The 24,081-nt window shown below is 40.9% G+C and overlaps 1 protein-coding gene across 1 annotated transcript in view; it reads right to left on the reverse strand.

Annotated features, from left to right (window-relative positions):
* Positions 1-24,072, reverse strand: part of Satl1 (spermidine/spermine N1-acetyl transferase like 1) — a 36,177-nt gene extending 12,105 nt beyond the window's left edge. Inside the window, 11 exon segments of the mRNA XM_042054336.1 lie at positions 13,370-13,421; positions 22,008-22,091; positions 22,094-22,110; positions 22,184-22,516; positions 22,519-22,569; positions 22,617-22,875; positions 22,877-22,968; positions 23,288-23,318; positions 23,320-23,520; positions 23,523-23,712; positions 23,813-24,072. Of these exon segments, the coding sequence (XP_041910270.1) occupies positions 13,370-13,421; positions 22,008-22,091; positions 22,094-22,110; positions 22,184-22,516; positions 22,519-22,569; positions 22,617-22,875; positions 22,877-22,968; positions 23,288-23,318; positions 23,320-23,520; positions 23,523-23,712; positions 23,813-24,072 (1,570 nt within the window).
* Between the last annotated feature and the right edge of the window lie 9 nt (positions 24,073-24,081).

Raw genomic sequence — 24,081 nt, forward strand, 5'->3', positions numbered from 1 at the left:
ATAGCAAGAACCTGGCAGGGAGCATGGCATGGGTATAGCAACATCGTGGCAGGGAATGTGGCAGGGAACATGGTAAACAGCACCCCCAGGGAACGTGGCAGGGAACATGGTGAGAAGTGTGGCAACAGTATAGCAAGATGGTGGCAGGGAACATGGCAGGGAATGTGATAAGGAGCATTGCAGGAGTATAGTAATAGAGTGGCAGGGAACGTGGCAGGGATCATGCCAGGGCACCTGCTAAGGAGCATGGCAGGAATATAGCAAAAGTGTGGCAGTGAATGTAGAAGGGAATGTAGTGCAGAGCATGGCAGGAGTATAGCAAGAGTGTGGCAGAGAACGTGGTAAGGAGCGTGGCAAGAGTATAGCAAGAGCATGGCAGAGAACATGGCAGGTAACATGATAAGGAGCAAGGCAGGAATATAGCAAGTAGGTGGCTGGGAACGTGGTAGGGAACGTGTTGAGGAGTGTGGCAGGAGTATAGAAAAGCATGACTGAGAATGTGGCAAGGAAGGTGGTGAGGAGCATGACAGGAGTATAGCAAGAGCAAGGAAGGGAACGTGGCAAGGAGCATGAAAGAAGTATGCCAAGTGCATGGCAGGGAACGTGGTAAGGAGCGTGGCAGGAGTATAGCAAGAACGTGGCAGGGAACGTGGCATGGAATGTGGTGAGGAGTATGGCAGAAGTAGAGCAAGTATGTGGCAGGGAACATGGTGAGGAGCGTGTCAGGAGTATAGCAAGAGCGTGGCAGAGAACATGTCAGAAAATGTGGTAAGGAACCTGGCAGGAGTATAGCAAGAGAGTGGAAGGGAATGTGCAAGGAACATGGAAGAAGTATCACAAGAGTGTGGCAGGGAACATGGTAAGGAGTATGGCAGTGGTATAGCAGGAACATGGTGGGGAACATGGAAGGAAATGTGGTGAAGAGCATGGCAGGGGTATATCAACAGCATGGCAGGGAACGTGGTGAGGAGAGTGGCAGGAGTATACCAAGAGCGTGGCAGGGAATATGGCAGGGAATGTGGTAAGGAGCGTGGCAAGAGTATAGCAAGAACATGGCAGAGAATGTGGCAGGGAACGTGGTAAGGAGTGTGGCAGAAGTTGAGCAAGAGTGTGGCAGGGAACCTTGGCAAGGAGAATGGGAGAAGTATGCCAAGTGTGTGGCATGGAACGTGGTAAGGCGCATGGCAGGACAATAGCAAGAGTGTGGCAGGGAGCGTGGCATGGCTATAGTAACAGCGTGGCAAGGAACGTGGCAGGGAACATGGTAAACAGCACCCCAGGGAACGTGGCAGGGAACTTGGTGAGGAGTGTGGCAAGTGTATAGCAAGAGCGTGGCAAAGAACGTGTCAGGGAACGTGATAAGGAGCATTGCAGGAATATAGCAACAGTGTGGCAGGGAATGTGGCAGGAATCATGCCAGGGAATGTGGTAAGGAGCATGGCAGGAGTATAGCAAAATGTGGCAGGGAATGTGGTAAGGAGCATGGCAAGACTATAGCAAGAATGTGGCAGGGAACATTCTAGGGAAAGTGGTGAGGTTTGTGGCAGGAGTATATAACAGGGAACATGGTAAAGAGTGTGGCAGGAGTATACCAAGAGTGTCGTAGGGAACATGGTAAAAGGCATGGCAGGGAACATAGCAAGGAACATGGTGAGGAGTGTGGCAAGAGTATAGCAAGAGAGTGGCAGGGAACACAGCAGGGAACTTGTAAGGAGTGTGGCAGAAGTATAGCAAGAATGTGGCATGGAATGTGGCAATGAATCTGGTGAGGAGCGTGGCAGGAGTATAGCAAGTATGTGGCAGGGAACATGCTGAGGAGTATGGCAGGAGTATACCAAGAGCATGACAGAGAACATGGCAGAGAACGTGGTGAGGAATATGGCAGGAGTATAGCAAGAGCATGGCAGGGAACGTGGGAGGGATCATGCTAGGGAATGTGGTAAGGAGCATGGCATAAGTATACCAAGAGCATGGCAGGGAATGTGGCAGAGAACGTGGTAAAGGGCATGGCAGGGAACGTTGCAGGGAACATGGTGAAGAGTGTGGCAAGAGTATAGCAAGAGCATGGAGGAGAACATGGCAGGTAACGTGATAAGGAGTATAGCCAGAGTATAGCAAGTACTTTGCAGGGAACATGGAGGTCAACATGGGGAGGAGTGTGGCAAGAGTATAGCAAGTATGTGGCAGGGAACATGACAGTGAACGTGGTGAGGAATGTGGCAGGAGTATAGCAAAAGAGTGGCTGGGAACGTGGCAGGTAATGTGGTAAGAAGTGTGGCAGGAGTATAGCAAGAGCGTAGTAGGGAATGTGGCAGGGAATGTGGTGAGGAGCATAGCAAGAGTATAGCAAGAGCGTGGCAAGGAATGTAATGTGTGTGTGGCAGGAGTATAGCAAGAGTATGGCAGGAAACGTGGTAGAGAACATGGTAAGGAGCATGGCAAGAGTATAGCAAGAGCATGGAAGAGAATGTGGCAGGGAACATGATAAGGAATGTGGAAGTAGTATAGCAACAGTGTGGCAAGGGATGTGGCAAAAAGCATGTAAGAAGTATGCCAAGTGAGTGGCATGGAACGTGGCAAGAACATGGCAGGGAATACGGCAAGGAACGTGGTAAGGAGTGTGGCAGGACTATAGCAAGAACATGGCAGGGACATGGTTAGGAGCGTGGCAGGGAATGTGGCAGGGAACGTGGTAAAGAGCATGGCAAGAGTATAGGAAGAGTGGCAGAGAACGTGGAAATGAATGTGATAAAGAGTGTGGAAGGAGTATAGCAAAAGTATGGCATAGAACATAAAAAGGAACATGGAAGAAGTATGCCAAGTGTGTGGCAGGGAACGTGGCAAGAGCATGACAGGGTATGTGGCAAGAAACGTGACAAGGGGTTATACTCCATCCCACCATGTTCCCACCTTGGGCATTTTGTCCCTGCCGCTTCCCTGGGCTACCAGGAATCCCTGACCCGGTGCAGTGGAGTTCCATCTGGACGGGTGAGTGTGTGCGACCCTGGGGCAACCTGCCATGGAAGAGAGCACAGACCCCCTTCACCAGCTCCTGGTGCAGGGGTGTCTTTGGTACCCACTTCCCTGCCTCTCCCAAGCCTTCCCTAGTGTAATCAAGTGTCCTGTTCCTGTACTAAGGCCATCCACCCAAAGGGGTAAGAGGCTACCCTCCAGGCAGGTCTGAGGATTCCTGCAAAGGAGTGCAGGCTCCTTCAGATTGTGCTGCAAAAAAATAGCTCCTGCTCTTACACTGAGGAGATCCAACCAGATTCAGTCACAGCAAAGATTGGTCTAACACACCAAGTCTCTCCTGGCTCCATTAGAAGGAAGAGATGGGCAGGCGCCAATGCAAGAACTCCTCCAACAACATGAAAGGCAACATGACATCACCAGAATCCAGACATCCTGAAACAACAAGAATTGAACACCCTACTCCAGAACAAATAGAAGAACTCGACCTTAAACAGTACTTTATGAAAATAATAGAGGACCTTAAACAGGAGGTAAAAAACTGCCATAAAGAAATGGAGATGATAAAGAAAAAGGTAGACGAAATAAATAAATCTCTCAATGATACTCAAGAAAAACAAGAAAAAGCAATCAAACACGTAAGGGAAACAGTACAAGACCTGAAAAATGAAATGGAGGTAATGAAGAAAATAAAATCCGAGGGAAGACTGGAATTAGAAATTCTGAGTAAATGAACAGAAACTACAGAGACAAGTATTTCCAACCGAATACAAGAGATGGAAGAAAGAATCTCGGACTCTGAACATACAATAGAGGAAATAAACTCACAGATTAAACAACAAAACAAATCCAACAAATTCTTAACATAAAACATCCAGAAAATCTGGGACACCATGAAAAGACCAAACCTAAGAATAATTAGGGGAGAAGAAGAAGAATTACAACTCAAAGGCCCAGAAAATATATTCAACAAAATTATAGAAGAAAACTTCCCCAACCTAAAGAAGGATATTCCTATGAAGGTACAAGAAGCTTACAGAACACCGAATAGACTGGATCAAAAGAAAGCTTCCCCATGCCATATAATAATCAAAACACAAAACATACAGAATAAAGAACAGATATTAAGAGCTGCAAAGGAAAAAGGTCAAGTAACATATAAAGGGAAACCTATCAGAATTACACACAACTTCTCAATGGAAACCATGAAAACCAGAAGATCTTGGATAGATGTGCTAAAGACACTAAGGGAACATGGATGCAAGCCTAGACTACTATACCCAGCAAAGCTTGCATTCACCATCGATGGAGAAAACAAGATATTCCAAGACAAAAACAGATTTAAACAATACGTAGCCACAAAAGCAACCTTGCAGAAAGTAATAGAAGGAAAATCACAAACCAAGTAGTCCAATCATGCCCACAATAACTCAGACATCTAGCGACCCTTCAACAGCACAACTCAAAGAAGGGTAACACACAAACTCTACTACCAGAAAAAAAAAAAACGACAGGAGTTAACAACTACTGGTCATTAATATCACTTAATATCAATGGACTCAATTCACCTATAAAAAGGCACAGGCTAAGAGATTGGATACAAAAACAGGATCCAATATTCAGCTGGTTACAAGAAACACACCTCAACCACAAAGACAGACATCTACTCAGGGTTGGGAAATAGTTTATCAAGCAAATGGTCCTAAGAAACAAGTGGGTATGGCCATACTAATTTCTAACAAAGTTAACTTCAAACTAAAATCAATCAGAAGAGATGGAAAGGGACACTTTATATTCATAACAGGAAAAATCCATCAGAATGAAGTCTCAATCCTGAATATCTATGCCCCTAATATAAAAGTACCCACTTATGTAAAAGAAAAATTACTAGAACTCAAGGCAGCCATCAAACCACACACATTAAAAGTAGGAGACTTTAACACTCCTCTCTCACCAATGGACAGGTCAATCAGACAGAAACCTAACAGAGAATTAAAAGACTTAATGGAGGTAATGAACCAAATGGACTTAACAGACATCTATAGAACATTCCACCCAAATAGGAAAGAATATACCTTCTTCTCTGCGGCTCATGGAACCTTTTCGAAAATTGACCATATACTCGGTAACAAAGCAAACTTCCACAGTTACAAAAAATATTAGTAACCAACTGTGTCTTATCGGATCACCATGGATTAAAATTAGAATTCAACAACAATGCTACCCCCAGAAAGCCTACAAACTCATGGAAACTGAACAGTTAACTACTGAACCACAGCTGGGTCAAGGAAGAAGTAAAGAAAGAAATTAAAGTCTTTCTTGAATTTAATGAAAACAAAGACAAAACATACTCAAACCTATGGGACACTATGAAAGCAGTGCTAAGAGGAAAGTTCATAGCACTAAGTGCCCACTTAAAGAAAACGGAGAAAGCACTCATTGGAGACTTAACAGCACACCTGAAAGCTCTAGAAAAAAAGAATCAGACACTCTAGGAGGAGTAGAAGGCTGGAAATAATCAATCTGAGGGTTGAAATCAACAAAATAGAAACACAGAAAACAATCCAAAGAATCAATGAAACAAAAAGTTGGTTCTTGGAGAAAATCAACAAGATTGACAAACCCCTATCCAAACTAGTCAAATGGCAGAGAGAGAACAAGCAAATTAATAAGATCAGAAAAGAAAAGGGGGACATAACCACAAACACAGAGGAAATTCAGAGAATCATTAGATCTTATTACAAAAGCGTGTATGCCACAAAACTGGAAAATGTAAAAGAAATGTACATTTTTTAGATAAGTACCACATACCAAAGTTAAACCAGGACCAGGTGATCAATCTAAATAGTCCTGTTAGTTGCAAAGAATTAGAAACTGTTATCAAAAACCTCGCTACCAAAAAAAGCCCAGGACCAGATGGTTTCAATGCAGAATTCTTACCAAAACTTCCAAAGAAGACCTAATACCTATACTCCTTAAGGTATTTCATAATGTAGAAACAGAAGAGTCATTGCCAAATTCCTTTTATGAGGCTACAGTAACCCTTGATACCTAAACCACACCAAAGGACTCAACCAAGAAAAGAGAATTACAGGCCAATCTCACTCATGAACATTGACGCAAAAATTCTCAATAAAATACTGGCTAAACCAGAATCCAAGAACACATTAGAAAAAATTATTCACTATCATTCAAGTAGGCCTTCATCCCAGAGATGCTGGGCTGGTTCAACATACGAATATCTATCAAGTAATCCATCATATAAATAAACTGAAAAAAAAAACTATATGATCATCTCAATAGATGCTGAAAAAGCATTTGACAAAATTCAAACACCCCTTTATGATAAAGGTTCTTGGGAGGATTAGGGATACAAGGGTCATTCCTAAATATAATAAAGGCTATTTACAGAAAGCCGACAGCTAACATCCAAATTAAACGGAGAAACTCAAGGCCATCCCACTAAATTCAGGAAACATGACAAGGCTGTCCACTCTCTCCTTATCTCTTCAATATGGTGTTTTAGGATGTAGCAATAGCAATAAGACAACATAAGGGGATCAAGGGATTCAAATTGGAAAGGAAGAAGTTAACTTTCGTTATTTGCAGATGATAGATAGTGTAGTGTACATAGCGACCCCAAAAACTTCACCAAAGAATTCCTACAGCTGATAAACTCCTTCAGTAACGTGGAGACAGGATACAAGATCATCTCCAAAAAATCAATTGCCCTCGTATACACAAAGGATAAGGAAGCAGAGAGAGAAATCAGAGAAGTATCACATTTCACAATAACCAAAATAGCATAAATATCTTGAGGTAACTCTAATCCAAGGAAGTGAAGGGTCTATTTGAAAGAACTTTATTCTCTGAAGGAAAGACATTGAAGAGGATTACAAGAAAATGGAAGGATCTCCCTTACTCGTGGATTGGGAGGATTAACATAGTAAAATGGCAATTCTACCAAAAGCAATCTATAGATTCATCCAATTCCCATCAAGGTCCAATCAAAATTCTTCACAGATATGAGAGGACAATAATCAACTTTATATGGAAAAACAAGAAACCCAGGATAGCCAAAACATCTTTAACATAAGGAACTTCTGGAGGCATGTACCATCCCTGACTTCAAACTCTATTACAGAGCTACAGTATTGAACACAGCTTGGTATTGGCAAAAAAAAAACAGAGAAGTTGACCAGTGAATCGAATAGAGAAGACCCGGAGGCTAACCACAATCCTATGAACATCGGGATTTTGATAAAGGAGCCATAAGTACACAATGGAAGACAAGGAAAGAAAGCATCTTCAACAAATGGTGCTGGCATAACTGGATGTCAACTTGTAGAAGAATGTGAAAAGTAGATCCCATATCTATCACCATGCACAAAAAACTCAAGTCCAAATGGATTAAAGACCTCAATATTAATCTGAACACACTGAACCTGATAGAAGAGAAAGTAGGAAGTACTCTACAACATATGGGCACAGGAGACCGTTTCCTATGTATAATCCCAGCAGCACAGACATTAAAGGCAACATTGAATAAATGGGACCTCCTGAAGCTGAGCAGCTTCTGTAAAGCAAAGGACACTGTCACTAAGACACAAAGGCAGCCTACTGACTGGGAAAAGATCTTTACCAACCCTGCAACTGACAAAGGTCTGATCTCTAAAATATATAAGGAACTCAAGAGACTAGACTTCAAAATGCTAAGTAACCCATTTAAAAAATGGGGCTCTGAACTGAACAGAGAATTCTCAACAGAAGAAATCCAAATGGCCAAAAGACACTTAAGGTCATGTTCAACTTCCTTAGCTATCAGGGAAATGCAGATCGAAACAACTTTGAGATACCATCTTACACCTGTCAGATTGGCTAAAATCAAAAACACCAAAGATAGCCTTTGCTGGAGAGGTTGTGGGGTAAGGGGTACATTCATCCATTGCTGGTGGGAATGCACACTTGTGCAACCGCTTTGGAAAGCAGTGTTACGGTTTCTCATGAAATTCGGGATCAGCCTACCCCAGGACCCAGCAATTCCACTCTTGGGAATATACCCAAGAGATATCCAATCATACTACAATAGCATTTGTTCAACTATGTTCATAGCAGCATTATTTGTAATAGCTAGAACCTGGAAACAACCTAGATGCCCTTAAGTGGAAGAATGGATGAAGAAACTGTGGGATATATACATATTAGAGTACTACTCAGTGGTCAAAAAACAATGACATCTTGAATTTTGCATGCAAATGGATGGAAATAGAAAACCCTATTCTGAGTGAGGTAACCCAGTCTCTAAAAGGTGAACATGGGATGTAGTCACTCATAATCGGTTTTTAGCCATAAATAAAGGACATCGAGCCTATAATTCATGATCCTTGAGAAGACAATAAGAAGGTGAAACCAAAGAAAAACATATAGTTATCCTCCTGGATATTGGAAGTAGACAAGTTTGCTGGGCAAAAATTGGGAACTTGGGGGTAGGGTGGGTTGGAGGCAAGGGGAGATGGGGAGAGAAAAGCATGAAGGGGAGGATTGGGAGATCTTGGGGTAATGGGATATGAGAAGGGAAGGGGGATATGAGAGCAGGGAAGCATATATCCTAATTAAGGGAGCCATCTTAGGATTATTAAGAGACTTGACTCTAGAGGGGTTCCCAGCTATCCAGGGAGATGCCCCCAGCTAGTTCCATGGGCAGATGAGGAGGAGCCGAAAAAGGCCAGATCCTATAGCCATACTAATGAATATCTTGCATATCACCATAGAACCTTCACCTGGCAATCGATGGAGATAGAGACAGAGCCCCACATTGGTGTACCGGTCTGAGCTCCCAAGGTCCTGATGAGGAGCAGAAGGAGGGAGAACATGAGAAAGAAAGTCAGGTCAGTGAGGGAACCTTCATCTGGCGATGGATGGAGGTGGAGACAGAGCCACACATTGGTGCACCACACTGAGCTCCCAAGTTCCAAATGGGGAGCAGAAGGAGGGAAAACATGAGCAAGGAAGTCTGGACTGCGAGGGGTCCCCCCATCCACTGAGATGGTGGGGCTGATGTATTTGGAGCTTACCAAGCCCAGCTGGACTGGGACTGAAAAAGCATGGGATAAAACCAGACTCTCTGAACATGGCGGACAATGAGGCCTGTTGACAAGCCAAGGACAATGACACTGGATTTGGATTGTACTACGCATAATGGCTTTGGGGGGAGGGCTGGCCTGTTTGGATGCTCACCTTCCTGGACCTGGATGGAGGAGGGAGGAACTTGGACTTCCCACAGGGCAGGGAACCCTTACTGCTCTCTGGATATGAGAGGGAGGGGGAGTGGAGGTGGGAAGGGGGTAAATGGGAGCCGGGGAGGATGCAGAAATTTTTAATAAAAAAAAGAAACATGACAAGGAGCATGGCCGGAGTATACCAAGATCTTGGCAGGAAACTTGGTAGGGAATTGTGTGTGACAGGGTATGTGTCAGGGATCATGGCAAGGAGTGTGGCAGGAGTATACCAAAGCATGGCAGGGAATGTGGCAGGAAACGTGCTAATGAGCATGGCAGGAGTATAGCAAGAGGGTGCTGGGAGCATGGCCAAGAATGTGGCCAAAAGTGTGGCAGATAACATGGCAGGTAATGTGTGCATGGTAGGGAATGTGGCAAAGGGCATGGCAGGGAGCATGGCATGGAATGTGGCAAAGAGCATGGCAGGGGTATACCAAGAGCTTGGCAGGGACGTGGCAGAGAGCATAGCAAGATCATGAAAAGAATTGTGGTGGGAGCATGACAAGGGCATGGCAGGAAACGTGGCAAAGAACATGGCAGGAAACATGTGCGTGGCAGCAAAGTGGCAGGGAATGTGGCAAGAACCGTGGCAGTAGTATACCAATAACATGGCAGGGAAAGTGGCAAAGAGTGTGGCAGGGAACATGGTAAGGAGCATGGCAGGAGTATAGCAAGCGAGTGGCAAGAGAGTGGCAGGGAACATGGCAGAGAGTGTAGCAGGGAATATGACAAGGAGTGTGGCAGGGAACATGGCAAAAATGTAGTAGGGAGCATGGCAGAGTGTGTGGCAGGGAACATGGCAGGGAATGTGACAAGGAGTGTGGCAAGGAAGGCAGCAGGGAACATGGTAAGTAGCATGGCAGGAGTATAACAAGAGCATGGCAGGGAATGTGGCAGGGATTGTGGTAAGGAGTGTGGCAGAATACCAAAAGCATGGCAGGGAATGTGGGAAGAGTGTGGCAGGGAACATGGCAAAGAGTGTGGCAGGGAACATGGCAAGAGAATAGCAGGGAGCATGGCAGAGAGTGTGGCAAGATCATGAAAAGGAGTGTGATGGGAGCATGGCAGTCACGTGGCAGGGAACGTGGCAGGAAATGTGGTAAGGAGTGTGGCAGGAGTATAGCAAGAGCATGGAGAGAGCATGGCGGGACTATAGCTAGTGTGTGGCAGGGAGCATGACATGGAACATGGTAATGAGCATGGCAGGGTGTGTGGCAAGGTCATGGCAGGAGCATGACAAGAGTGTGGCAAGAGCATGGCAGGGAGCGTGGCAGGAGTGCAGTAAGACTATAGCTAGTGTGTGGCAGAGAGCATGGCAAGATCATGGCAGGAGTGTGGCAGGGAGCATGGCAAGATCGTGGCAGGAGCATGGCAGAGTGTGGTAGTAGCATGGCAGGAACATGGCAAAAGTGTGGCAGGAAGTGTGTCAAGGAGCGTGGCAAGAGAGCAGCAGGGAGCATGGCAGGAGTATAACGAGTGCATGTCAAGATCGTGGCAATACCGTGGCAGGGAACATAGTAAGAGCATAGCAGGGAATGTGGCAAGGATCATGGCAGGGAGCATGGCAGGAGCACGGCAGGGAGTGTTCCAGCACTATAGAAAGTGTGTGGCAAGATTGTGGCAGGAGAGTAGCAGGAACATGGCAAGAGCAGGACAAGATCGTGGCAAGAGCGTGGAGAGAATGTGGCAAGGAGCATGGCAGGAGTATAACAAGGGCATGGCAGGGAGCATGGCAAGTGCAGGGCAGGAGCGTGGCAAGGAGTGTGGCAGGGAGCATTTCAAGAGCATTGCAGGAGTATAGTAAGAGCACGTCAGGGAGTATGGCAGGGAATGTGGCAGGTGAGTGTCAGGGAGTATGGCAAGATCGTTGCAGGGAACGTGGCAGGAGCATAGCAATTGTGTGGCAGGAGAATGGCAAGGAACATAAAAAGAAGTGTGGGAAGAACATTGAAGGGAGTATGGCAAGGAGCATGGCAGGGAGCATGGCACATAAGATGGGTGATGCTGGAGCAGTAGCTGAGAGCTACATCCTGATCCTTAGGCTGAGAGAGACAAAGAAAGACATAGACAGAGTTAGGGAGATGGGGAGTGAGAAGGGAGAGAAAGGAGAAAAGAAAAGGAGGGCATGGAGGAGAGGAAGAAGAAGGAAGGAGAGGAGAGAGAAAAGGAGTGGTCTTGACTTGGGCTTTTGAATCCTCAAGGCCCATTCCCAGTAATATTCTTCCTCCAAGAACACACCTCCCAATCTTATTAATCCTTTAAAATATTGCCACTCACTGGTGACTAAGCACTAAGCATTTAAATATATGAGCTTATGGGGGTCATTCTTATTCAATGTACCAAAGTCCCACCTAAAACATTCAACAACTTTTCTCATTCAAAGTCCCAGAATATTCCATATTCTTCTAAAAAACAGTGAGCTCAAGCCTATCCCAGGAATGATCGAGTGCCTGGCATCAACTACTGTTTTAGATACTGTTTTATTGCTGTGAAGAAATACCATGACCAAGGCAACTCTTACAAAAGAAAGCATTTAATTGACAATTTAGATTAGTCCATGATCATAACAGTGGGAAGTGGATAGGCATGGCACTGGGCACTGGACACTGGAGCAGTAGCTGAGAACTTTACATTCTGATCCACAGGCAGCAAGCAGAGAAAGAGAGTCACTGAGTCTGGCATGGGCTTTTAAAATCCCAAAGCCCATCCCCAGTGACACACCCCCTCCAAAAAGGCCTTATTTCCTAATCATTCCTAAATAGTTCATAAACTAGAGGCCACTTTCATTCAAATGACCATATCCACCATCCTTTTTCTTAAACTGATGCAGATTCCAAAGAACTCCAAATATCTAAAATAACTTTAAAAGAGAAGAATAAAGTTGGAGAAAATGCATTCCTTAAATTTGAAATTCACTATAATGTTATAGTAATTAAAACAGTATGATACTGAAAAGAGGCCTGATATATAGACCCACCAACCAGAAACAGGGCCTTAAAATAAATACAAATTTAGCCGGGTGGTGGTGGTGTACACCTTTAACCCCAGCACTCGGGAGTCCAAGGCAGGCAAATCTCTGTGAGTTCAAGGCCAACCTGGTCTACAAGAGCTAGTTCCAAGACAGGCTCCAAAAGCTACAGAGAAACCCTGTCTCGAAAACCCCCCCAAAAAAGAAAGAAAAAAATAAATACAAACTTATAAGGATAACCAATTTATTATCAGGGTAACAAAACCATTAGTTAAGGAAAAGACTGACTTTCCAATAAATCAGCTTGTGAAAACTATATTTCATATATAAGATAACAAAGTTGGACCCTTATTTTTATCAAATTCAGAATATAGCTTTAATAGATTAAAACCCCCAGTGTAGATGTAAAAGTAGAAAACTATCAGAAGAAAATGTAGAAAATCAGCAATACATTTTATATGGCAATGCTTTCTTAGGTTTATGTGACAACAAAAGCATAATAAAAGAAAAAGGAAAAGGAAAAATAGAAAAACTAAACTTCAACAAAATAACATACTATAAGAGTAGTAAAAAATATCTCCAAAGAGTATAAGAAATTCTTTTGTGGAGAGTTCTTAATAGATTATGTACATTCTTAAATATTCAACTTTAAATGGTTATCCTTCAATAGATTCTTATAATGTTTAATAAATGACCTTCTTTCTTTGATCTTTGCCAATCATGATGCTTCACCAACTTTTAGCCTTCCTATTATTATTTAAAAAGTCCCAATTCATGACAATTTTCTACATTATCTATTAATATTTTGTTATCAAATATAACAAAATAACTTTTTTCAAAGCTCTTACCAACATATTGCATGTAAAGTAACACTTTTTGACCAGTCATACATATTTTATATTTTGAAATGCATTTGCAGTCTATGGTATCTGCAAAGGATGAGCCATTATGTATCCATTTATGCTAAAATGAGGGGAAATGAAAAGTAGTGAACATTGAAAAGGCCATGGAATTTGTGTATTGTATATTTCACTATTACTAATGGGATCACTTTTTGTAACAATTGCAGCAGCTTCTGTGTATCTAAGTATTTATTCTGTGTGCATGCATTTACAGTTTTTATCTGCTCGAAAATAAGCAGAAAACATCTTACCCATTTCTGTTAATGTTACTTCTCCTTGCATACCTTCATAGGAAGCCAATTCCTGTCAAAGTAGAAAAAAACTATCAGCTGATGATTTAGTAAATATTATAATATTTAAAATATTTATTGAACATTATACACACAGGTATCCTGTTATGTGTTAAAAAGAAGTCAGACATGATCATAGTTATCTATAAATTAAAATATGAAGCAGCAATGCAACACAAATTAGGTAGATAAATTGTTGGCAGCTAGATGATAGTCGACTTATAGAGAGACAACAGACACATGATAAATTTGATATCTCAGTTTTGTGAAGGTTAACTTTCTGGGTTACTAGCTTTGGGTACAGTAGGAACCTGGAAAGTAAAGAAAAACTTGTTTCTGGGCAGTCACAATATTTATTTTTATTATTTTACAGAAAAATTTGTGACATGTTTTTGCCTAGCTTTTGCTAGTGAAACTCCAGAATTTTAAAATTATGCCATATATTATTATTACTATTATTATTATTACTATTATTATTATTACTATTATTATACATCCAAATTATTTCTTTTGTGATATTTATCTCATGCTTGAAAAGTTATAAAATATTTACTCTTGTTCTTCTTTATCTGTTTATTTTTGTTGAGGACATTAATTGTACAAAGTTCTGAGTTTTATCCTCTTACATTCTTACTAATTGCTTTGTGTGTATATTTTGTGACTGTAAACACTGAGATAGAATGTCACCATCAAATCTACTCTGTCAATCCCATGTCATTAGTTGAAAAACCCTCCTTTTTTCTGTGATTTGAAATTCACCTTATTTCAACTACCACATTCTCACATGTACTGTAGAGAACTTCTAGACTCTAAATTTCACTGTGTGAGACAGAGACAGCACAGATTAGACCAAGAGGTGAGTGACCAGCTGAATAGCCCAGACTTTGGGCCCTAGGCCCTGGGACAAAACCCTGGGCCTCTCCCCCACTCATCTCAGTGGCACTAGTCAATAAGCAGGCAAGGCTCCTGTGGGCAGACTGTCCCACCACCCCCACATATGGCCCTGTAACCTACAAGTCCCACTCCATCCCCAAGCCCACCTATCCCATGTGACCTCAGCAGCTCCCTGAGACAGAGACAGCTGCTGCACTGATCCCTCTAAGAGAGGATTACTGAAACACAAACACTGACTGCAACAATCTGACCAAGAGACAAAGATACTGCCTACACCGATTGGAAGAGGTGGGAAGACTCCAATGCAAGAATACATTCAACAACCTAAGCATAATATAATAGCATGAGAACCTAGTGGTCCTATATCACAAAGACCTGAACATCCCAACACAGAAGAAGAAGAAGAAACTGACCTTATAGCCCACTTTATGAAGATGATAGAGATCCTTAAAGATAGAATGAAAAATTCCCTTAAAAATAGAGGAAAAGACAAAAATAGGAAGAGATCAATAAATCTCTCAAAGAAAGCCTAGAAAAAGCCATCAAAAAATGAAGGGAATAGTTGAAGACTTGAAAATTGAAATAGAAGCAACAAAGAAAACACACTAAGGGAATTCTCAAAATGAAAAATCTGGGTAAATGAACAAGAACTACAGATGTAAGCATAACCAACAGAATCCAAGAGATGGAGGAGAGAATCTCAGGTATTGAAGATATGATAAATGAAACAGATTCATCAGTCAAAGAAAACATTAAAGCCAACAAAGTCATAACACATAACATTCAGGAAATCTGGGACACCATGATAAAAACAAAGCCTAAGAATAATAGGGGTAGAGAAAGGAGAATATACTAGCTCAAAGGCACAGAAAATATATTCAACAAAATCATAGAAGAAAACTTTCCCCACATAAAGAAAGAAATGTCTATGAAAGTACAAGAAATTTACAGAACACCAAATAGGCTAGACTCTCCCAAATCCCCTCACCACATAATAATAAAAACACAAAATACGCATAATAAAGAAAGACTATTAAGAGCTACAAAGGAAAAAGGTCAAGTAATATATAAAAACAGGCTCGTCAGAATAACATCCAATTTCTCAATGGAGACTCTGAGAGTCAGAAGGTCCCAGACAGATGTTCTGCAGACACCAAGAGACCATGGATGCCAACCCAGACAACTATAGCCAAAATAACTTTCAGTCACTATAGATGGAGAAAACAAGATATTCCATGACAAAACCAGATTTAAACAATACCAATTTGTAACACGAATTCTAGTTGGTCTTCATAATAAAAACCCAGAGTCAGATATAAATGTTAATGCTGAAGATAAGAGAAGCAGAGAGGCCAACCACTAGAGAGTTCTTTTACCTCTACCAATGCTCAGACCTAAGGGGTGATCCTGTCCTCAGACTGCATCTCCAGACTGTGTCTGTTTCCACCAAACCTCAGATTCACTACTCTCCTTGTCTCTTTATGCCTTATACTCTTCTCTTCACCTAGCCACATTAGTCCTGTCTCCACTTTCCTAGTACTGGGATTAAAAGTGTGTAATTCCAAGTGCTGGGATCACCTTTGTTTCATCTCTGTTTCTCTTTTAGACAGATTCAATCTTGTAAAGCCCAGGATGGCCTTGAACTAACAGAGATCCCTCTGCCTGTCTTCTGAGTCTTTGGATTAAAGGTGTGTGACACCACTTCCTGGCCTCAAGTGGCTTAGTTCTGCACTCTAATTTTCATGAAAACTTTATTTGTTAAAACATAAACAAAATATCACTACACCTATCCACAAATCCAGCCCTACAGAAATCACTAGAAGGAAAACTCCAATCCAAGGAAGTTAGTTCTACACACAAAATGCACAGGCAATAGATAATCCCACACCAGCAAACCCCAAAGAAGGGAAATATGCACACACTACCACCAAGGAATATCAGGAATTAACAATCACTGGTCATAAAATATCCCTTAATATCACTAGAATTAACTCACCTATAAAAAGACACAGGCTAACAGAACAGATATGAAAACAGGATCCATCCTTCTGCTGCATACAAAAAACACACCTCAACTTCAGAGTGTGATGGTCAAATCTGAACTAAACTAAGACCACCCATCTTATGCCCTCTTTGTGATCCTAAGCTCCCAAAATGAGTTGAACTCTGTCATGTGTATGACTGATGTGGGTATTATTGATGACAGTCACTAACAACATGGCTAGTGACAGCTACTAACCACATGCCTTAACCAATCAGGATGTATTTTTTACTATTGTACAATTCTATACTTCTCCTTGCCACAGCCAATCAGGTTAAGCATCAGCTACCTCAAAACCTTCTGACAAGGCTTGGGATCCACTTGTGTTTTTCCTTTGTGATTATTCCCTTTATAAACCCTACCCTGTAAATGCTCAGGACTGTTTCAGTCTCCTGAGTGCTGAGTTGCTGCCCAAGGCTGAACTTGCTTCAATAAACCCTTTGTGTTTGCATCAGATACTGGCTCTGTGGTGGTCTTGTTTGGGGGTCTTATGATACAGGCACAACCAAAGATAGTTTCTCAGAGTAAAGGGTTGGGAAAAGACTTTACAACCAAACAGACCTAAGAAGCAAACTCATGTAGCTATTTGATTAGCTAACAATTTAGACTGCAAAATAAATGTAAAAGAGATGAAGAAGGATGTTTCGTTGTCATTACAAAAAATCCATTAAAATGAAGTCTCAATCCTGAACATTCATGTCTCAAATAATAGGGCACCCAAATTTGGAAAAGAAACATTACTAAAACTTAAATTCCACATCAAACCCCACACACTAATAGTGAAGGACTTCAACAACCCACTCTCACCAATGGACAGGTCACATAGACAGAAACTTAATAGAGAAGTAAGGGCACTAACAGATGTTAAGACACTAATGTACTTAGCAGATATCTACAGAACATTTCACCCAAACACAAAAGAATATACTTCCTTCTCAGCGACTTATGGAACCTTCTCTAAAATTGACCACATAATCAGTTACAAAGCAAATCTCAAAAGATATAAAAAAATTGGAATAGCCTGAGTGTCTTATCAGATCATCATGGCTTAAACACAAATTCCAGAAAACTTACAAACCCATGGAAACTGGATAATGCTCAATTGAATCACTCTTGGTTCAAGGAAGAAATAAAGAAAGAAGTAAAAGACTTCCTAGGTTTCAGTGAAAATGCAGGTACAACATACCCAAACTTATGGGACACTATAAAAACAGTACTATGAGAAAAGTTCATAGTACTTAATGCCTACATAAAAAGTTGGAGAAATCCCACAATATCAAATTAACAGAACACCAGAGAGCTCTAGAGCAAAAAGAAGCAAACTAACCCATTAGGAGTAGATGAGGGCCAAAATTAATAAAATAGAACAAAGAGAACACTGCAAAGAATCAAAGAAACAAAGAGTTAATTCTTTTAGAAAATCAAGACAGGCAAACACTTATCCAAGCTAACCAAAAGACAGAGAGAGAACATCAAAATTAACAAAATCAGAAATGAAAAGGGAGGTATAACAACAGACACTGAGGAAATCCATGGAATGATTGGGTCATACTTTAAAAACCTGTATTCCACAAAACTGGAAAAGCTAAAATTTTCTGGACAATTTTCTGGAAAGGGACCACATACCAAAATTAAATTAGGAACAGATAAATAAACAATTTAAATAGATCTGTACCCCTAAGGAAATCGAAGTTGTCATTAAAGGTCTTCCAACCAAATAAAGTCCAGGACCAGAAAGCTTCAGTGCAGAATTATACAAGAATTAAAAGAAAAGCTAATACCAATAATCCTCAAATTGATCCACACAATATAAACAGAAGGGAAACATTGTCAAACTCCTTTTACGAGGCTGCAGTTACATGAACACCCAAATCACACAAAGATGCCACATAGAAAGAGAACTACACACCAATGTCCCTCGTGAACATTGATACAAAAAATACTCAACAAAATACTGGCAAACAAAATCCACAAACACATCAGAAAAAATTGTCCACCATGACCAAATAGACTTCATCCCAAGATGGATGTTTGATTCAATATGCATAAATCTATCAATGTAATCCATCATATGAACAAACTGAAAGAAAAAAAAAAACACACGATCCTCTCATTAGATGTTGAAAAAGCCTTTGACAAAATTTAACACCTCTTCACAATAAAGGTCTTAGAGATATCAGGTATACAAGGAACATATCTAAACATAATAAAAGCAACATATACCACGCAGACAGTCAATATCAAACTGTATATGGAAGTATCTGTACCACCCAGTTCTCGGGCCATTCAGTCTCAAAGAAACACACAGAGTTTATTAATTATAAACTGTTTGGCCTATTACATCAGACTTACTATTAACTAGCTCTTACAACTTAAATTAACTCTCAATTCTTATGTATGTTTAGTCATATGGCTAATACTAATAAACTAATAAATATAAACTCTAATACTCAGTGAAGTATTCTCATCTTGCTTCCTCTGCATCTGACTGATGCTTGACTCTCTGCCTTTTCTCTTCCTAAAATTCTCCTAGTCTTGTTGTCCCACCTATATTTACTGCCTGGCTACTGGCCAACCAACATTTAATTAAACTGACGCAAGTGATAAATCTTTATAGTGTACAAGAGCATTGTTCCCATAGAATTTCCTGTTTTTTTTTCTTTTCAAAACAAGAACTCTGAATCTAATTTTCTTTGTTTAATCTTTTTTTCTTCATCATTATCCATAAGAATTTGTAACCAACACTCAAAACAAAGACAAACATCCCTAATCCATTTTTGGGAATGTGGGCATAGTTTTCTAGGCTACTTCTTGCTGATTGGGGGCAATGATAATCTTATGGGAACACAAAGACTTTTAGGATTATGGTCAAGTCCTGACTGGAGTATTCTATAAGTCTGGATCCTTTCAGCCAGCAGGCTTGAAGCTGTTCTGGATGTAGAACTCAGAAGAAATTGCAACAGAGGTGCTTTGAGATGTTGTATCATCTGGACCATCTGCTTCTATCAGATTTTTCAGGGGCTTTTCTTGATCAAACCTGATACTTTTTAAATCAGAATAAATCCACATTTCTGGTGGAAATAAAAGCAGAACCTCTTTTCCAAAGTAATGTATCTTGCGACTTAAATTTTGACATCAAGGCATTTTCAAAATATATAAGTCGGATTAATCAAGAATTTCTAATCAAATGTTTTTGAGGAATATCTCAGCTATTATCATAGAGCATTCATCCAATAATTGATGGAACCGGATGCAGAGATCCATAACCAAGCACCAGGTTGAGCTCCAGGAATCCAATTGAAGAGAAGGAGGAGGGAATATATGATCAAGAAAGGTAATGATCACAATGGAGAAATGTACAGAGAGAGTTGAATCAAGCTGGTGGAAAATCATGAACTCTAGACTGACAGCTGTGGAGCCTCAATGGGACTGACCGGGTCCTCCATATGTGGGGAGACAGTGGTGAAGCTTGAACTATCTGAGGGGCCCCTGGAATGAGCTATCTATCCCTGGTGCATGAGCTAGCTTGTTGAAGCCTATTCCCTATGGTGGGATTCCATGATCAGCCTTAATGCAGAGGGGGAGGGATTGGTCCTGGCCCCAACTTAATGTGTTAGATGTGTTGTTGTATCTCCATAGGAGCCCTTACCTGTTGGGGGGAGTGGATAAGAGGTGGGCTGGGGGAAGAAATTAAGGGGGAGGGTGGAAGAACTGTAGTTGGAATGTAAAATGAAATTAAAAAATAAATTAAAATAAAATGTTAAAATTATTTATTAAAAAATTAAGAACTCCACTGTTCTTGAAATAGCTTCAGAAGTTTTGCTTCTCATATTTACACACTATCTTGCTTTTGACAAATTTCAGACAATTAAACTCACAGAGCATTCCTTTTCTGGAGGTACACATATATTTCAATCCATATAAATCATTATTAATGTTTCATACTTTGAATAATAAATTTATATTTGCTATGAATTTGGTTAATATTTCTTAGAAAAAGTTTCATTGTGCTAGCTCTGAAAATTTTATGAAAACAGTTTCATTTATTTTTGAGATTATAGCTATATTACATCATTTCCTCCCTCCATTCCCTCCCATATATTTTTGCTTACTTAGCAATGTCAAAAGTTTACAGTCATAAATTCTCACCAAAATGACTGCCTAGACATGAGCTGAACAAATACAACAATAATAATCTTACATTTTATCCATCAATTTTCATTTACAATGTCAAACCAATCATGTCAGTCACACAAAAATACATATGTGTTTATACATTAAACAATTTAAAAAACTTTTAATATTATTATGATTTTTAAACATTTAAAAACTTTTTTATACTATTATGATTTTGTTTATATTCCTTTGTATTCAAACTCCATTGACATTATTTTTTAATTTACATTATTTTATTTGTCCAGGAAAGCCAGAGTTAAAATATATTTTGCACTCATAAAAACTGAAAATATTACATCTTTCCATATTATAGTACAAGAATACAACAGAATATTTCTACCCGTGAATAGGTCTTACTGATGTATAAAACTGAAATAAGTTTAAGTTCTTCAAAATAAAGGAATATGCTAGACCATTTTGTGTCAATTTGACACAGATTAGAATCATTTGATGAGGACAGAACCTCATTGAGACATCGCCTTCATAAGATTAGACTACAGGCATTTTAGACTGTACATATTTAATCAATTACATATAAACCTATAGAGCATTTCCTTAATTACTGATTTAATTGTGGAGGGACTAAACTATTGTGGGTGGTTGCATCCCTGGACTGGTGTGGTCCTGGGTCTATAAGAAAAGCAGGCTGAGCAAGACATGAGGAGCAGCCAGTAAGCAAGCATCATCCTCCACTGTCTTTGCATCAGCTCCTGTCTTCAGGTTCCTGCTCTGTTTGAGTTCCTGTACTGATTTTCTTCAGTGTATTATGGCTTGGGATATGTAAGACAAATAAACCCTTTCCTTCTCAGTTGCTTTTGGTCATGGTGGTTTCATAACAGCAATAGTAGCCCTAAATAACACAAAAGGACTGTTAATTTTTTTCCAAAAATTCCAGACTTAAGCATATAACTTATTATAGCATCCTACCCTGCCAATATTATATCATTTCCATAACAGTTAGTTACATATTTATAAAGATGGTGTCTTTTATATGGGTCTTGGTCAGTTGGAATAGAGCATGAAAAGTAACAGGTCAGGAAAAAACATACTTTTGCACATTTCAACTATTGTGGTAACTATACTATATGCATAAGAGTTCGTTCTGATCAACATTGTTACCTTTACTGTACTGGTATGGTTTCTAGGAAAGACATTCAATGAACAGGTGCAATAAGAAAATTTCAGTCAGTCTTAGACTCATGGGATATTATCTGTGAACAGACTTCTGGATATGCTTTACCAATGAAGCTGTATTCCCAAGACCAAATCTCATATTTCTAAATTTGTAGTTCTGGATATAAGAAAACATCACAACAATCTCTGTAGTGATACATAATCTTGATTTATATGAAAAATGAAGATTGTAAAGATTTATGGATTAGAAAGAACAGAGCTAGAATCAAATTTAGACTTTTGTCTAAGATTTGCATTCCTTTTGTTCTTTCAGCCCTGTACTAATTTCTAAGACTTAAGAAATACAGGCTTTACTTTGATCAGTCGCAGGATATCTGGGCAGTCTTGAGGCTCAGCAGTCTTATTTTGAAAGGAAACAGAGTTTGTCTTTCTCATGGTAATTGGAGCATTCCTTGTTGATTTTACTTAAATCACTCATGCTTGATTCACTTTGGCCCTAACTGACATTTACTTGGTTGACTTTCGCTTACTTGAATTGATTCTATTGGCTGGTCGTATCTGGATGGGCGGTTTTGTCTCTGGCTGGCTTGGGCTTGGCTCTGGTGTATCTGATGGTGTTGTTTCTCCTAGCCTGGTTGGGTGTTCTCTGGTTTGGCTTTTATCTAATGGAGTGGGTTTCTGGTTGAATTGTCTCATAGGTTCCATGCCTTCTTGCCATGTATCCAGTTTGCGTGAGTGCATTGTCTTCGATTGCCTTGGTATTGGTTCCCAAGTATCTGTCTGTCCTCAGTCTGGGGTTGCTGTGACTGGGGTACCATTTTCTGATTGTCTTGTGCTTGAGCAACTGGGGCTTGGCTGCCATGATATAATTGTCTTACACCAGGGATGCTGGGACTTGATTGCCACGTATCCAATTTGTTTCATGCCAGGGTGGCTTGGGCATGTCTGCCATGCATCTGGATTGTCTTGTGCCTGACTGGCTGTGGCTTGGTTGCCATAAATCTAAGTGTCTCATGGCTGAGTGGCTTGGACCCCCAGGACATGAGTCTGAATATCTCATGCCCAGTGGCTTTGGGCCTGGTTGCCATGATCCAATTGTCCATACCTAGAGGGCTGAGGCCTATGGCCATTTACCTGATTGTTTTCCTGCTTGGGGAGTTGGACCCCATTGCCATGAATCCAACTGTTTAATGCCATGTTGATTGGTGCCTGATTGCCATGTGTTCCAATTCTTTCATGCCTGATTGACTGAGGTCTGATTGAAAAGTGTCCAGATTTGCCGTGGCTGGTTGACTGAGGCTTGATTGTCGTGTATCTAAATATTTCACACTTAGATGCTTGTGTCTGTGTCCAGTTGCTTCGTGTCTAATTGTGTCATATCTGTATTCTTAGGGGCTTGATTGTTGTGTATCTGACCATCCATACCTGGATGAGTAGGCCCTAGTTGATATGTGTCAGATGTCTCATGTCTGGTTGGCTACGGCCAATTGCCATGTGCCTGACAATTTCTTGCCTAGTGAGTTGGGGCCTGGTTGCCAAGTACTCAACTGTTCATGCCTTGTTGGTTCGGGCTTGATTGCCATATGTCATGTTGATTTCATATCTGGTAGTCCTGGGCTTGGACAGTCTCATACCTGATTGACTAGGAGGGCCTGGTTGTGATGTGGTCATGTTGTTTCATACCGTGTTCAGTGGGACTTGGTTCTTTGAATTCTAAATGTTTGATGATGGGTGATGTAGGCCTGTTTGCCATGAATTTTGAATGTTTTTTGCCTAAGTTGCTCGGGTTCCATTGATATGCATCTGTTTGTCTCAAGCTTGGAGAGCCTGACTCCCATTGCCATGGTTCTGGTTGTTTCATTCCTGGATACTTGGATCTGTTTTCCATGTATCAGGTTGTCTCTGTCCAGCATTGCTTGTGTCTCGTTGGACAACATCTGATTGTCTCATTCCCTGATTGCTTTGGTCTATTTGCCACATTTCTGGTGATCTGCTGGATATGCTGAACCCAAGTGTTGTGAGTCCGTTTGCTTTATGTTGGGGAGGAGGAGTGCCTGGCCTGCCATATGCCTGTTTGGCTCAGACCTGCTTGACTCATGCCTGGTTGGCTGTGCCTGAATGTTTCATATGCAGTTGGCTTGGGTCTGGCTGCCTCAAACCTTGTTGACTCATGTCTGGTTTTGCTCATGACTGGCTGGTCCATGCTTGGCCCTGGTTGGTTCATATCTGGTTGCCTTGCATCTGGTCTTGTCACATCTGGTTTGTTCATGCCTTGTTGACTCATGCTTGGATGGTTGATATTTGGTTGGCTTGGCCCTGGTTCTTTTGTATTGTATGGACTTTCATCTGGTGGGCTCATAACTGGTTGATTCATGTCTGTTTTGCTTTGGCCTGCTTGTCTTATGCCTGGTTGGTCCATGACTCTTTG

Source organism: Arvicola amphibius, chromosome X, assembly GCF_903992535.2.
Source record: "Arvicola amphibius chromosome X, mArvAmp1.2, whole genome shotgun sequence".
Taxonomy (NCBI): Eukaryota; Metazoa; Chordata; class Mammalia; order Rodentia; family Cricetidae; genus Arvicola; species Arvicola amphibius.